The 18,177-nt window shown below is 41.9% G+C and overlaps 1 protein-coding gene across 1 annotated transcript; it reads left to right on the forward strand.

Moving 5' to 3' along the window:
- The first annotated feature begins 7,454 nt into the window (after positions 1-7,454).
- On the forward strand, positions 7,455-17,599 carry LOC142186708 (uncharacterized). Its single transcript, XM_075261337.1, has 4 exons — positions 7,455-7,592; positions 8,819-11,959; positions 12,383-14,318; positions 15,213-17,599. Exons 1-4 carry the CDS (start codon positions 7,455-7,457, stop codon positions 17,405-17,407), a joined length of 7,410 nt encoding a protein of 2,469 aa, XP_075117438.1. The 3' UTR covers positions 17,408-17,599.
- The last annotated feature ends 578 nt before the right edge of the window (positions 17,600-18,177 follow it).

Raw genomic sequence — 18,177 nt, forward strand, 5'->3', positions numbered from 1 at the left:
TAAAATCATACACCAGATGGATTTCCCAGTCTATACCTGGTCCGGAATTGGGACTCCTATCAGTGACCTAGTTTGGACCAGAAAACCTGGCCAATGTATGGATTGGATATTTGGCTCCAGATTGCTGTGTGTGCATTGAGCTTTACTCTCCTAGGTCATCTGTCCCTGCAATACACAAGTCTGTGTAACCCCCCCCCTCCATGGCGGACCATTGCAGAGTCTGGGGTCCCTGTGTGAACTGCTCCCCTTGGTCCTAAAGACCTCCTTTATACTTTCTCTGCAGATGAAGTCACAGCGCTAAGCGCACATGTCAGGGCAAACAACAGGCACATTGTGATTTTAGGGTGTCGGCTCCCTTTAACCCCTTGGATTAGGCTGCGGCAGCTTCTTTATTGTCAGGAGCAGATTGCTGCACAGTGAGAATTGGGTTGATAATGAATTATTCAGGCAGGGTGTGACCCCAGGACTGGAACGGACGGAGCCCTGGCTGGTATCTGGGACCATCCTGGGTGTGGAGGTGAAGGGTGTCACCCGGGTGCTCCAATATTTATAATATAAAGACACCCTCCCTGCTGCGCACTCTGACTTCTCTGCTATACCTGCTCCGGACCTGACTCTGCACAGAGACCTGCAGCTCACCTGCACAGGTAAGTCACATGCTGATGTCACCCGGGGCACAACCTGGGGGTGAGGAGATTAGTGGGGGGCAGAACGTAGAAGCAACGTAAGGTCAGGTTATTGGGGGACGTCTAGGAGATAGCAACAGGGGAGCAGGAATTCTGCTGCAAATAATAGGCTGAAACGGAGGGGGATGGGGGGGCAGAGGGGGATGGGGGGGCAGAGGGGGATGGGGGGGGGCAGAGGGGGATGGGGGGCAGGTGTGAATTTAACAGAAACATTGAAAAACTTGGTCAAAACTCGCAGCATAGTTACACATGAAGAGTGTCAGCGCAGGAGATTCCCAGAGACTGATCACTACATATAGACGAGCTGCAGGAACACGTCAGATAATTACTGTCATATACAATAATAGGAATAATAATTATATCACTGAGGACATCAATTATACCAATAATCAGTGGTCACCTCATATAGACTGTCCTCTGTATGTCTACATGGTATATAGTACATGCAGAATCTATTGGATATAGTAGTAAGCAGTATATATGGTATAGAGTATAAGCAATATTATATATAAGCAATTATTTTGCATATGCAGTATATAGTATATGCAATGTATATGATACATAGTAAACAGGGTTCATGATATAAGCAGTATATATGACATATAGTACATATGATATGTAGTATATAGTGTACAACGTATATATGATTTATCATATTTGAAATACAGTATATGAAGTATATATGATATAGTATATGGTATAAAGTAGAGAGCAGTATTTATGGTATATAGCAGTGACGGCGAACCTTGTAGAGACCGAGTGCCCAAACTGCAACCCCAAACCCCGTAATTTATCACAAAGCACCAACGCGGCAATGTGACCTTAATATTGTGCGGATCCACAAGTGCGGACAATTAAGGACCTGCAAAATACAGTCGTGTGACTGGGGCGTTACAGACCACTTTGTACTGCATAATGTTCACTATTTACATCACACAGGATGTGTTTTATAGTGACCATGTAATGTTGTTATTACCTGTAATAATATCATGTCTGCTATAAAAACAGATACTGTGTGATATAAATAGTGAAGGACAACCACACAGTACAATCTGCTCCACAGTGGTCCCCACACAATATAATCTGCTGCACAGTGACCCCCACACAGTACAATCTGCTCCACAGTGGCCCCCACACAGTATAATCAGCTCCACAGTGGCCCCCACACAATACAATCTGCTCCACAGTGGCCCACACACAGTATAATCAGCTCCACAGTGGCCCCCACACAGTATAATCTGCTCCACAGTGGCCCCCACACAGTATAATCTGCTCCACAGTGGTCCCCACACAGTACAGTCTGCTCTACAGTGGCCCCCACATAGTACAATCTGCTCCACAGTGGTCCCCACACAGTATAATCTGCTCCACAATGGTCCCCACACAGTATAATCTGCTCCACAGTGGCCCGCACACAGTACAATCTGCTCCACAGTGGCCCCAACACAGTACAATCTGCTCCACAGTGGCCCGCACACAGTATAATCTGCTCCACAGTGGCCCCCACACAGTATAATCTGCTCCACAGTGGCCCCCACACAGTATAATCTGCTCCACAGTGGCCCGCACACAGTACAATCTGCTCCACAGTGGCCCCCACACAGTACAATCTGCTCCACAGTGGCCCCCACACAGTATAATCTGCTCCACAGTGGCCTGCACACAGTACAATCTGCTCCACAGTGGCCCCCACACAGTACAATCTGCTCCACAGTGGCCCCCACACAGTACAATCTGCTCCACAGTGGCCCCCACACAGTACAATCTGCTTCACAGTGGCCCGCACACAGTACAATCAGCTCCACAGTGGCCCCCACACAGTACAATCTGCTCCACAGTGGCCCGCACACAGTACAATCAGCTCCACAGTGGCCCCCACACAGTACAATCTGCTCCACAGTGGCCCCCACACAGTACAATCTGCTCCACAGTGGCCCCCACACAGTACAATCTGCTCCACAGTGGCCCCCACACAGTACAATCTGCTCCACAGTGGCCCCCACACAGTACAATCTGCTCCACAGATGGGTGTCCACAGAGAGAGCTCTGAGTGCCACCTCTGGCACCCGTGCCATAGGTTCACCATCAAGGGTATATAGTGTATTCAAAATCTATGGTATATAGTAGTAAGTAATAAATAGAATATGTCGCATATATTGTACAGAGTATATATGTGGCATGTGTGGAATATAATAATAAGCACTATATATGGTGTATAGTATAGGTAGTATATTTACAATATATAGTATGTAATAAATTTATGATATATTGTATTTATGGTATACAGAATAAACAATATATATGGTACATATAGTATATGCAGTATATATGGTGTATTTTCTATGCAGTATATATGAAATATATGTCATAGTATATATGGTATATAGTATATGAAGAATATATGGTGTATAGTAGTAAGCAGTATACAGTACCTGTGTTATATACGGTATGTGTGTTATACAGAAATAAGAACTATATATGGTGTATCATATATGTAATAAATATATATATATATATATATATATATATATATATATAAACATATACTGTATATTATATGGAATATAGCATATGCAGTATATCACAGTAGGCACTGATATAACATTGGATATGAGGACCTTTGCATCACTCAAATCTGCTGTATACTGTATATTATTTCCCCTGTTTCAGTCATATCTGCTGTATACTGTATCTTATTACCCCTGTATCAGTCATATCTGCTATATACTGTATCTTATTACCCTGTATCAGTCATATCTGCTGTATACTGTATCTTATTACCCTGTATCAGTCATATCTGCTGTATACTGTATATTATTTCCCCTGTTTCAGTCATATCTGCTGTATACTGTATCTTATTACCCCTGTATCAGTCATATCTGCTGTATACTGTATCTTATTACCCTGTATCAGTCATATCTGCTGTATACTGTATATTATTACCCCTGTATCAGTCATATCTGCTGTATACTGTATCTTATTACCCTTGTATCAGTCATATCTGCTGTATACTATATGTTATTACCCCTGTATCAGTCATATCTGCTGTATACTGTATCTTATTACCCTTGTATCAGTCATATTTGCTGTATACTGTATTTTATTACCCCTGTATCAGTCATATCTGCTGTATACTGTATCGTATTACCCCTGTATCAGTCATATCTGCTGTATACTGTATCTTATTACCCCTGCATCAGTCATATCTGCTGTATACTGTATCTTATTACTCTGTATCAGTCATATCTGCTATATATTGTATCTTATTACCCCTGTTTCAGTCATATCTGCTGTATACTGTATGCTATTACCCTGTATCAGTCATATCTGCTGTATACTGTATATTATTTCCTCTGTTTCAGTCATATCTGCTGTATACTGTATCTTATTACCCCTGTATCTGTCATATCTGCTGTATACTGTATCTTATTTCCCCTGTATCAGTCATATCTTCTGTATACTGTATATTATTACCCCCTGTATCAGATATATCTTCTGTATACTGTATCTTATTACCCCTGTATCAGTCATATCTGCTGTATACTGTATCTTATTACCCCTGTATCACTCATATCTGCTGTATACTGTATCTCATTACCCTTGTATCAGTCATATCTGCTATATACTGTATCTTATTACCCTGTATCAGTCATATCTGCTATATACTGTATCTTATTACCGTGTATCAGTAATATCTGCTGTATACTGTATATTATTTCCCCTGTATCAGTCATATCTGCTGTATACTGTATCTTATTACCCCTGTTTCAGTCATATCTGCTGTATACTGCATCTTATTACCCCTGTATCTGTCACATCTGCTGTATACTGCATCTTATTACCCCTGTATCTGTCATATCTGCTGTATACTGTATATTATTACCCCTGTATCAGTCATATCTGCTGTATACTGTATCTTATTACCCTTGTATCAGTCATATCTGCTGTGTACTATATGTTATTACCCCTGCATCAGTCATATCTGCTGTATACTATATCTTATTACCCTGTATCAGTCATATCTGCTGTATACTGTATATTATTTCCCCTGTTTCAGTCATATCTGCTGTATACTGTATCTTATTACCCCTGTATCTGTCATATCTGCTGTATACTGTATCTTATTACCTCAGTATTAGTCATATCTGTTGTTTACTGTGTCATATTACCCCTGTATCAGTCATATCTGCTGTATACTGTATCTTATTACCCTGTATCAGTCATATCTGCTGTATACTGTATATTATTTCCCCTGTTTCAGTCATATCTGCTGTATACTGTATCTTATTACCCCTGTATCAGTCATATCTGCTGTATACTGTATCTTATTACCCTGTATCAGTCATATCTGCTGTATACTGTATATTATTACCCCTGTATCAGTCATATCTGCTGTATACTGTATCTTATTACCCTTGTATCAGTCATATCTGCTGTATACTATATGTTATTACCCCTGTATCAGTCATATCTGCTGTATACTGTATCTTATTACCCTTGTATCAGTCATATTTGCTGTATACTGTATTTTATTACCCCTGTATCAGTCATATCTGCTGTATACTGTATCGTATTACCCCTGTATCAGTCATATCTGCTGTATACTGTATCTTATTACCCCTGCATCAGTCATATCTGCTGTATACTGTATCTTATTACTCTGTATCAGTCATATCTGCTATATATTGTATCTTATTACCCCTGTTTCAGTCATATCTGCTGTATACTGTATGCTATTACCCTGTATCAGTCATATCTGCTGTATACTGTATATTATTTCCTCTGTTTCAGTCATATCTGCTGTATACTGTATCTTATTACCCCTGTATCTGTCATATCTGCTGTATACTGTATCTTATTTCCCCTGTATCAGTCATATCTTCTGTATACTGTATCTTATTACCCCCTGTATCAGATATATCTTCTGTATACTGTATCTTATTACCCCTGTATCAGTCATATCTGCTGTATACTGTATCTTATTACCCCTGTATCACTCATATCTGCTGTATACTGTATCTCATTACCCTTGTATCAGTCATATCTGCTATATACTGTATCTTATTACCCTGTATCAGTCATATCTGCTATATACTGTATCTTATTACCGTGTATCAGTAATATCTGCTGTATACTGTATCTTATTACCCCTGTTTCAGTCATATCTGCTGTATACTGCATCTTATTACCCCTGTATCTGTCACATCTGCTGTATACTGCATCTTATTACCCCTGTATCTGTCATATCTGCTGTATACTGTATATTATTACCCCTGTATCAGTCATATCTGCTGTATACTGTATCTTATTACCCTTGTATCAGTCATATCTGCTGTGTACTATATGTTATTACCCCTGCATCAGTCATATCTGCTGTATACTATATCTTATTACCCTGTATCAGTCATATCTGCTGTATACTGTATATTATTTCCCCTGTTTCAGTCATATCTGCTGTATACTGTATCTTATTACCCCTGTATCTGTCATATCTGCTGTATACTGTATCTTATTACCTCAGTATTAGTCATATCTGTTGTTTACTGTGTCATATTACCCCTGTATCAGTCATATCTGCTGTATACTGTATCTTATTACCCTTGTATCAGTCATATCTGCTGTATACTATATGTTATTACCCCTGTATCAGTCATATTTGCTGTATACTGTATCTTATTACCCCTGCATCAGTCATATCTGCTGTATACTGTATCTTATACCCCTGTATCAGTCATATCTGCTGTATACTGTATCTTATTACCTCAGTATTAGTCATATCTGTTGTTTACTGTGTCATATTACCCCTGTATCAGGCATATCTGCTGTATACTGTATCTTATCTAATTTCCCCATTGTGGGACTATTAAAGGAATATCTTATCTTATCTTATTACCCCTGTGTCAGTCATATCTGCTGTATACTGTATATTATTACCCCGTATCATACATATCTGCTGTATACTGTATCTTATTACCCCTGTATCAGTCATATCTGCTGTATGCTGTATCTTTTTACCCTGTGTCAGACATATTATGTTGTATACTGTATCTTATTGTTGCTGTGTCAGACATATCTTCTGTGTAATGTATCATATTTCCCCCATATCACTCATATCTGCTGTATACTGTATCTTATTACCCCTGTATCAGACATATCTGCTGTATACTGTATCTTATTACCCCTGTGTCAGACATATCTGCTGTGTAATGTATCATATTTCCCCCATATCACTCATATCTGCTGTATACTGTATCTTATCCTCCCCATATCAGCCATGTACACTGTTGGTGTTATGCAGTAGTTTTCTCCTTCTAGCAGTTTAGTTTAGCATTTTATGGGTATTGCTCCATAACTGCTGTTATTACATAAGTGGCCCCTGGAGCTAGAGAAGGGCCCGTTCCGTGCCTTACTGCCTGGCGGAGGCTTGTTACACCCTGATGAATAGGTGTATGGTGCGTTACACCCCAGGAGGTAGCTCACACCAGAACACCATGCTTACACTCTATTATTTATCGTCACTAAGTGACCATAGGATACCAACACCCCCACCCCCACCCCCACCCCCAGACCTGCATTAACTCTTTCTATTACAGAGCTGTCGGACAATAACCCTTTCTGTGCTGGAGAGGGATGGGGGAGGACTCTAGAGTAACATTAACCCATGTCCTGCTGGGGTCCATGGTACTGAGCTCTCAGGGTGTGACATTACTGGCTCCTCTTATCCTGACAATCTTCTGATTTTTCTCTTTTATCGCCCATCCAGCAGCCATGGCCAATCTCCTGACCGTCATCCGCGGCATCATCAACACCTTCCATAGTTTCAGCAGCCAAAGTCCCCCCTGCGATAAGCTGGACATTGCCGAATTCCAGAGCCTTATCCAGACGCAGTTTGCAGATGTGATTGAGGTGAGATGTGAGGACGTTGTATCCTCTGCTATATTTCATTATTACATGGGTCACTGCTATGGTCAGACCTCTGGGCCTGCTTATATAGGTGCACAAGGGAGAGGCACAGCCGGCACCTCTATGGTTAATCCTCCTCCTGGAGCTCGCTGGGTGTCTCCAGGTTGTGTTGGGTGTAGCCGACATAGGGTGTAACTGTTCAACCTTTCATACATATCTGTTACTCTTGGAGCGTGCCTCATTAGGACGGGACACAAAAACTTTCTCTGTCTATTTTAGGGCACAAATCTCTCTTAGTAATCGGCCTGGGAAGTTTTGGTGCAGTTTTATCCACCTCTCACCCGCCCTTTGCTACGGAGATATCAGAGAGGTTTTCTATCGTCAAATCTCGCTACACCCTTTGTTTACCTTTCATGTATTAAATTCAATGAAAATATCTATTAGATTTCAAAGGGAATTTGTTACCCAAAAATTACCTATTTTGGAAACAAATTTATGTAAAAGATATTTTTATGAATATCTGACTCTGACCACTAAGCCAAATAATACACTGAGACTTTACAGCAGCCACCTCACGTACAGCACACTGATATAGGTGGTTAAAACAAGATTATTAGGATGATTTGCAATTCAAAATTAAAAATAAAAATCTGTTTAATATAAAAACTTAGCTTAATTTCCTTGCAACACTATCCCTTTAAGGACTCTTTCCTACCCCCAGGGACTTTAGAACTTCTTTAAAGGGGTTCTCCAGATTACAAATATTATCTGAAAATACATCCCCAGCAGTGCTAAATCCTCATTGTCCTCATTTTACTCGCTGGTCCTTGTATCCCTATTATTTACATGCAGTTAATCTGAGGACAAACTACATTTCCCAGGATTCATCTGCCTGGGCTCACTCTCCGTGTACTCCCACCCTTCTCTACTCTCCCCTCCAATGAAATCACAGGTAATAAATCCCTCCCACATCTGATGTCACATGATCCTTTACAAAGTCACGCCCACCTCCCTCCTGTAAGACACGAACACAGAGAGTGAGAGCAGGAAGATGAATCCTGGGATATGTAGTTTGTCCACAGATTCCCAACCAAAGGCCAGACATGACGACAAATCCTACAGAATATAATAACTAACCCATAGGAACGTAGTCTGCTCTTAAAAATACTTAATACTTAAAACACTCTTAATAAGCGCTTTCATATAATTTGGTTATTTGTGTCCCTTAGGATTCTGGAGATCCCCACACGATTGAAGCAATACTGCACGCCCTCGATGAAAACAATGATGGGGAGGTGGACTTTAAAGAATTTTTAGAACTGGTGGCAAAAGTTGCCATTGCTTATTTTGAAGCGCTGAGGCCCAAGAAAGGTTGTCTGATATGCGCATCCAAAAAAGGTTCGTTGCTACAACCATCGGCATCCTCAAAAACATCTGAATCCACCCTAAAGCAAGATTCAACCCAGAAAGAAGACTCAAGCCAGAAAAAAGACTCAAGCCAGAAAGAAGACTCAAGCCAGAAAGAAGACTCAAGCCAGAAAAAAGACTCAACCAAGAAAGAAGACTTAATCCAGAAAGAAGACTCAAGCCAGAAAAAAGACTCAACCAAGAAAGAAGACTTAATCCAGAAAGAAGACTCAAGCCAGAAAAAAGACTCAACCCAGAAAGAAGACTCAACCAAGAAAGTAGACTCAATCCAGAAAGAGGATCCAACCCTGAAGAAAGATTCAACTCAAAATCGAGATTCAACCCTGAAAATAGACTCACCCCAGACACAAGACTCAACTCATCAATCTGAGAAGCAGCATTCAAATGTTAAGCAAGATCGGACCCAAAAGGGAGACCTGACACCCCTGAAACCGGACCCAACACCAAAAGAAGATCCAATTCAGGAACGAGACTCAACCCAGAAACCGCACTCTACTTCTCCAACCCACAAACAATGTTCAGCTCTCAAACAAGATTTGGCGCAGAAACAAGACTCAGCACAGACAAAAGATTTAACTCAGAAAAAAGATTTAATTCAGAAGCAAGATTCAACCCCAAAACAAGACGTACCCCAAACTCAAGACTCAACTCTTAAAACTGAGCAGCACCATTCAGCTGTTAAGCAAGATATGACCAAAAAGCAAGACCTGATACCCGTGAAACAGGACCCAATCCCAAAAGAAGATCCAACTAAAAAAACAGACTCAACCCCGAAACCAGACTCTACTCCTTCAAACCAGAAACAATGTTCAGCTCTCAAGCAAGATTCAGGCCAGAAAGAAGACTCAAGCCAGAAAAAAGACTCAACCAAGAAAGAAGACTCAAGCCAGAAAAAAGACTCAACCAAGAAAGAAGACTCAACCCAGAAAGAAGACTCAAGCCAGAAAAAAGACTTAACCAAGAAAGAAGACTCAACCCAGAAAGAAGACTCAAGCCAGAAAAAAGACTCAACCAAGAAAGAAGACTCAATCCAGAAAGAGGATCCAACCCTGAAGAAAGATTCAACTCAAAATCGAGATTCAACCCTGAAAATAGACTCACCCCAGACACAAGACTCAACTCATCAATCTGAGAAGCAGCATTCAAATGTTAAGCAAGATCGGACCCAAAAGGGAGAACTGACACCCCTGAAACCGGACCCAACACCAAAAGAAGATCCAATTCAGGAACGAGACTCAACCCAGAAACCACACTCTACTTCTCCAACCCACAAACAATGTTCAGCTCTCAAACAAGATTTGGCGCAGAAACAAGACTCAGCACAGACAAAAGATTTAACTCAGAAAAAAGATTTAATTCAGAAGCAAGATTCAACCCCAAAACAAGACGTACCCCAAACTCAAGACTCAACTCTTAAAACTGAGCAGCAACATTCAGCTGTTAAGCAAGATATGACCAAAAAGCAAGACCTGATACCCGTGAAACAGGACCCAACTCCAAAAGAAGATCAAACTCAGAAACCAGACTCAACCCAGAAACCAGACTCTACTCCTCCAAACCAGAAACAATGTTCAGCTCTAAAGCAAGATTCAGGCCAGAAACAAGATTTAACTCCTAAACAATGTTCAGCTTCCAAACAAGATTCAACCCCAAAACAAGACGTACCCCAGACACAAGACTCAACTCATAAAACTGAGCAACTGCATTCAGCTGTTAAGCAAGATATGACCAAAAAGCAAGACCTGACACCCCAGAAACAGGACCCAACTCCAAAAGAAGATCCAACTCAGAAATCAGACTCAACCCCAAAACAATGTTCAGCTCTCAAACAAGATTGGGCGCTGAAACAAGACTCAGCACAGACGAAAGATTTAACTCAGAAAAAAGATTCAACCTCAAAACAAGACGTACCCAAGACACAAGACTCAACTCATAAAACTGAGGAACACCATTTAGCTGTTAAGCAAGATATGACCAAAAAGCAAGACCTGACACCCCTGAAACAGGACCCAACCCCAAAAGAAGATCCAACTAAAAAACCAGACTCAACTCAAAAACCAGACTCAACTCAAAAATCAGACTCAGCTCCTCCAAACCAGAAACAATGTTCAGCTCTCAAGCAAGATTCAGACCAAAAACAAGATTCAACCTCAAAACAAGACGTACCCAAGACACAAGAATCAACTCATAAAACTGAGCAACAGCATTCAGCTGCTAAGCAAGATATGACCAAAAAGCAAGATCTGACACCCCAGAAACAGGACCCAACTCCAAAAGAAGATCCAACTGAAAAAACCGACTCAACCCCGAAACAATGTTCAGCTATCAAGCAAGATTGGGCGCTGAAACAAGACTCAGCACAGAGAAAAGATTTAACTCAGAAGCAAGATTCAACCTCAAAACAAGACGTACCCAAGACACAAGACTCAACTCATAAAACTGAGCAGCAGCATTCAGCGGTTAAGCAAGATATGACCAAAAAGCAAGACCTGACACCCCTGAAACAGGATCCAATCCCAAAAGAAGATCCAACTAAAAAAACAGACTTAACTCAAAAATCAGACTCTACTCCTCCAAACCAGAAACAATGTTCAGCTCTCAAGCAAGATTTGGTCCCGAAAAAAGATTTAACTCAGAAGACGGATTCAACTCCAAAACAAGATGCACCCCAGACACAAGACTCAACTCATAAAACTGAGCAGCACCATTCAGCTGCTAAGCAAGACATGACCAAAAAGCAAGACCTGACACCCCAGAAACAGGACCCAACTCCAAAAGAAGATCCAACTCAAAAAACAGACTCAACCTCGAAACAATGTTCAGCTCTCAAACAAGATTGGGCGCAGAAACAAGACTCACCACAGAAAAAAGATTTAACTCAGGAGCAAGATTCAACCCAAACTCAAGACTCAACTCATAAAACTGAGCAGCAGCATTCAGCTGTGAAGCAAGATATGACCAAAAAGCAAGACCTGACACCCCAGAAACAGGACCCAACCCCAAAAGTAGACTCAACCCCGAAACCAGACTCTACTCCTCCAAACCAGAAACAATGTTCAGCTCTCAAGCAAGATTCAGGCCAGAAACAAGATTCAACCCCTAAACAATGTTCAGTTCCCAAATCAGATTCAACCCCGAAACAAGACGTACCCCAGACACAAGACTCAACTCATAAAACTGAGCAACAGCATTCAGCTGCTAAGCAAGATATGACCAAAAAGCAAGACCTGACACCCCAGAAACAGGACCCAACTCCAAAAGAAGATCCAACTAAAAAAACAGATTCAACCCCAAAACAATGTTCAGCTCTCAAACAAGATTGGGCGCTGAAACAAGACTCAGCACAGACAAAAGATTTAACTCAGGAGCAAGATTCAACCTCAAAACAAGACGTACCCAAGACACAAGACTCAACTCATAAAACTGAGGAGCACCATTCAGCTGTTAAGCAAGCTATGACTCAAAAGCAAGACCTGACACCCCTGAAACAGGACCCAACTCCAAAAGAAGATCCAACTAAAAAACCAGACTCAACTCAAAAACCAGACTCAACTCAAAAACCAGACTCTACTCCTCCAAACCAGAAACAATGTTCAGCTCTCAAGCAAGATTTGGCACCGAAACAAGATTTAACTAAGAAGACAGATTCAACCCCAAAACAAGATGCACCCCAAACTCAAGACTCAACTCATAAAACTGAGCAGCACCATTCAGCTGTTAAGCAAGATATGACCAAAAAGCAAGACCTGATGCCCCTGAAACAGGACCCAATTCCAAAAGAAGATACAACTCATAAATCAGACTCAACCCCGAAACAATGTTCAGCTCTCAAACAAGATTGGGCGCTGAAACAAGACTCAGCACAGACAAAAGATTTAACTCAGAAAAAAGATTCAACCCCAAAACAAGACGTACCCAAGACACAAGAATCAACTCATAAAACTGAGCAGCACCATTCAGCTGTTAAGCAAGATATGACTCAAAAGCAAGACCTGACACCCCAGAAACAGGACCCAACTCCAAAAGAAGATCCAACTAAAAAAACAGACTCAACTCAAAAGCCAGACTCTACTCCTCCAAACCAGAAACAATGTTCAGCTCTCAAGCAAGATTCAACCCCAAAACAAGACGTACCCCAGACACAAGACTCAACTCATAAAACTGAGCAGCACCATTCAGCTGTTAAGCAAGATATGACTCAAAAGCAAGACCTGACACCCCTGAAACAGGACCCAACTCCAAAAGAAGATCCAACTAAAAAACCAGACTCAACTCAAAAACCAGACTCTACTCCTCCAAACCAGAAACAATGTTCAGCTCTCAAGCAAGATTTGGCACCGAAACAAGATTTAACTAAGAAGACAGATTCAACCCCAAAACAAGACGTACCCCAGACACAAGACTCAACTCATAAAACTGAGCAGCACCATTCAGCTGTGAAGCAAGATGTGACCCAAAAGCAAGACCTGATGCTCGTGAAACAGGACCCAACCCCAAAAGAAGATCCAACTCAGAAATCAGATTCAACCCCGAAACAATGTTCAGCTCTCAAACAAGAATGGTCGCTGAAACAAGACTCAGCACAGACAAAAGATTTAACTCAGAAAAAAGATTCAACCCCAAGACAAGACGTACCCCAAACTCAAGACTCAACTCATAAAACTGAGGAGCACCATTCAGCTGTTAAGCAAGCTATGACTAAAAAGCAAGACCTGACACCCCTGAAACAGGACCCATCTCTAAAAGAAGATCCAACTAAAAAAACAGACTCAACTCAAAAGCCAGACTCTACTCCTCCAAACCAGAAACAATGTTCAGCTCTCAAGCAAGATTTGGTCCCGAAACAAGATTTAACTCAGAAGACAGATTCAACCCCAAAACAAGACGTACCCCAAACTCAAGACTCAACTCATAAAACTGAGCAGCACCATTCAGCTGTGAAGCAAGATATGACCAAAAAGCAAGACCTGACACCCCAGAAACAGGACCCAACCCCAAAAGTAGATCCAACTCAGAAATCAGACTCAACCCCGAAACCAGACTCAACTCAAAAACCAGACTCTACTCCTCCAAACCAGAAACAATGTTCAGCTATCAAGCAAGATTCAGGCCAGAAACAAGATTCAACCTCTAAACAATGTCCAGTTCCAAAACAAGATTCAACCCCAAAGCAAGATGCACCCCAGAAACAAGACTCCACTCATAAAACTGAGCAACAGCATTCAGCTGTTAAGCAAGATATGACCCAAAAACAAGACCTGACACCCCTGAAACAGGACCCAACTCCAAAAGAAGATCCAAGTAAAAAAACAGACTCAACCCAGACACCAGACTCTACTCCTCCAAACCAGAAACAATGTTCAGCTCTCAAGCAAGATTTGGCACCGAAAAAAGATTTAACTCAGAAGACAGATTCAACCCCAAAACAAGATGCACCCCAAACTCAAGACTCAACTCATAAAACTGAACAGCAGCATTCAGCTGATAAGCAAGATATGACCAAAAAGCAAGACCTGATACCCCTGAAACAGGACCCAACTCCAAAAGAAGATCCAACTCAGAAATCAGACTCAACCCCAAAACAATGTTCAGCTCTCAAACAAGATTGGGCGCTGAAACAAGACTCAGCACAGACAAAAGATTTAACTCAGAAAAAAGATTCAACCCCAAAACAAGATGCACCCCAGACACAAGACTCAACTCATAAAACTGAGGAGCACCATTCAGCTGTCAAGCAAGATATGACCCAAAAGCAAGACCTGATACCCGTGAAACTGGACACAACTCCAAAAGAAGATCCAACTCAGAAATCAGACTCAACCCCGAAACCAGACTCAACCAAGAAACAATGCTCAGCTCTCAAGCAAGATTTGGTCCCGAAAGAAGATTTAACTCAGAAGACAGATTCAATCCCAAAACAAGATGCACCCCAGACACAGGACTCAACTCATAAAATTGAGCAGAAGCATTCAGCTGTTAAGCAAGACATGACCAAAAAGCAAGACCTGATGCCCCTGAAACAGGACCCAACTCCAAAAGAAGATCCAACTCAGAAATCAGACTTAACCCTGAAATCAGACTCAACCAAGAAACATGACTCAACCCAGGAAACAGACTCTACTTCTTCAACCCAGAAACAATGTTCAGCTCTCAAGCAAGATTCAACCCTAAAACATGACTCAACTGATAAAGAAGGCTCAATGCAGAAATCAAATGCAACTCAGAATCAGGATCCAACCACAAAACAAGGCCAAAGCCTTAAAGAAGACTCATCACAGAAACAAGTTCCAACTAAGAAACAATGTTCAGCCATTAAGCAAGATCTAACCCTAAAACAGGATCCCAGTCAAAAAGACGACCCAGCTGAGAAGCAAAATCTGACCCACAAGCAAGACTTGGTCCTAAAACAGGACCCAACTGAAAAAGAAGACTCAGTGAAGAAGCAGGATCCAACCAAGAAACAAGACTTGACACACAAAGAAGACCCAACTCAGAAACAAGATCCAATTCATAAACCTGACTCACCAAGAACACAATATTCAGAATTCATGAAAGTTCCAATCCTGAGGCAAGACTTGTCCTTAAAACAAGACCCAACTCAAAAAGATCCAACTCACAAAGAAGATCCAACCCCAAAAGAAGACCAAACTCAAAAAGAAGACCCAACCAAAAAACAATTTTCAGCTGTAAAACAAGATCTGACCATGAAGCATGACTTGACACTAAAAGAGGACTTAACTAAAAAAGTAGACCCGACTCTGAAACAGGACGTAGATCATAAACAAAGTCTAATCATAAAGCAAGACCTAAGTAAGGAACGAGACTCACCCCAAGACACAATCCCGAAACAAGACTTAACCCTGAAACAATGCACAACCCCAAAACAAGACACAACCTCAAAACAAGACACAACCCTGAAACAAGACTCAACCCCAAAACAAGACTTAACCCCGAAACAAGACACAACCCCGAAAGTAGACACAACCACAAAACAAGATACAATCCCGAAACAAGACTCAACCCTGAAACATGACACAAACCCCAAACAAGACACAACCCCGAAACAAGACACAATCCCGAAACAAGACTTAACCCTGAAACAATGCACAACCTCAAAACAAGACACAACCCCAAAACAAGACTCAACCCCGAAACAAGACACAACCCCGAAAGTAGACACAACCACAAAACGAGATACAATCCCGAAACAAGACACAATCCCGAAACAAGACACAATCCTGAAACAAGACACAAACCCCAAACAAGACACAACCCCGAAACAAGACACAATCCCGAAACAAGACACAATCCCGAAACAAGACACAATCCCGAAACAAGACACAACCCCAAAACAAGACACAACCCCGAAACAAGACTCAACCCAGAAACAAGACACAATCCCGAAACAAGACTCAACCCAGAAACAAGACTCAACCCCAAAACAAGACACAACCCAGAAACAAGACACAACCCCCAAACAAGACACAACCCAGAAACAAGACACAACCCAGAAACAAGACACAACCCCCAAACAAGACACAACCCAGAAACAAGACACAATCCCGAAACAAGACACAATCCCGAAACAAGACTTAACCCTGAAACAAGAAGCAAACAAAAAGGAAGAACCATCCAAGCAACAAGAGTGTTCTTATAAAATACACTACCCAATGGAGAAACAGGAGACAACTCAGAGAACTCAAGAGACCGTCCACAGGTCATCTTCAGGTTCAGACCACCAAGATCCTCAGAAGTACTATTCATACTTTGAACAAACATCAAGTCATGGGTTTGGGCTACCCCATGATGTACCCCAAAGTCAAGTCAGACACACCGAGATAACCTATCCTACTTACCAGACCCATAGTGGTCAGCAGCCTTCTCACCATGTCTGGACTTCCAGCGTCTTTCAAGGAGACCAAACCTTAAAAGATGACTACAGTCAAATGTATCAAAGAACCGAGACCCGCTCTGATCACTGGCAATGGCATGACTTGGCTTCATCCTCCAGCTCTCACCAGACTCCTCCAGACACACAACACACACTGCAGCACATAACCTCATCATGGCCAGCACAGACAGGACAACACGTGACAATGCAGGGCTTTGCAACATCTGCTGAACCTCACAAAATGGAACAACAGAGCAAAGATTCACCCATCTCACAAAATCCTTTGTATGTCCTCTCTCAGCAGTCTCCAAAATTAATTAGGAATCGCAGCATTGGCCAAACTACTGCAACAGAGTCGAAGCAGTCAGATTTTCATCCAGAACCTCCATCGAAACCAGAGGACCATCACCACCAACCTCCATCTCCTGGAATGAGCTCCTCACAGAATAAAGAAAAGCAGAAATCTTCCCAGAAAGGCTTCAAGTGGCCATGGCAGTAATCTGCCCGGGAGGGTCAGGCAAGAACCAATTATGGTGCTCTTGCCTGGATCGAAATGAACCCCTATCCCATCCAATATTACAAGTATTACCTCGGTCACTGTAATGTGAGGACCATGCCCATCTCTTTAGGGGGAAAATTATCAGTCAGGTACAGCAGTGTACCCCAAATTCTAGCCCGCAAGTCTTACAGCCACCCACTTACAGATTAAGCCTGTGAGTCTACCTCCTTGAGGTATAACATGGAGCCCCCTATCTATAGGTTATTGGCTCCTCATATCGGAGGAGGGCTGGATGTCACCGTATCTTCTACACCCACCAACTTGAATTCCTGCTTCCTTCCACCATCCACTTATGAAGAAAATATATGGATCCTGCCTCCCCTACACAGAGAAAGTCCGTGAGTTTTGCCCTCCATATTGAAAGTCCTGGTTGCCCTACCATAGAAAAACCCTGTGTGCTCCAACTCCAGTCATATAGAAAGTGCCATACACTGAAAGCCAATAAATCCTGCCACCCCTCACATACCCCACCCCATACAAAAAGTCTTTGAGGTCCACCACCCCATACGCTCATCGAGACAACCTCAAAGTGCAGAACCACTGTGCAGAGTCACCCTATTCAAAGAAGCCCCCAACCACTTATGGGAAATCCTATGAGGCCTGCCTCCTCCAAACATAGAGAAAGCCTATGAGCCTTGTTCCTCCACCCACTTATCGAGAGCCTATGAGGCCCACTCCCCAATCATAGAGAAAGCCTATGAGGCCCACTC

This window comes from Leptodactylus fuscus, unplaced genomic scaffold (assembly GCF_031893055.1).
Source record: "Leptodactylus fuscus isolate aLepFus1 unplaced genomic scaffold, aLepFus1.hap2 HAP2_SCAFFOLD_113, whole genome shotgun sequence".
Taxonomy (NCBI): Eukaryota; Metazoa; Chordata; class Amphibia; order Anura; family Leptodactylidae; genus Leptodactylus; species Leptodactylus fuscus.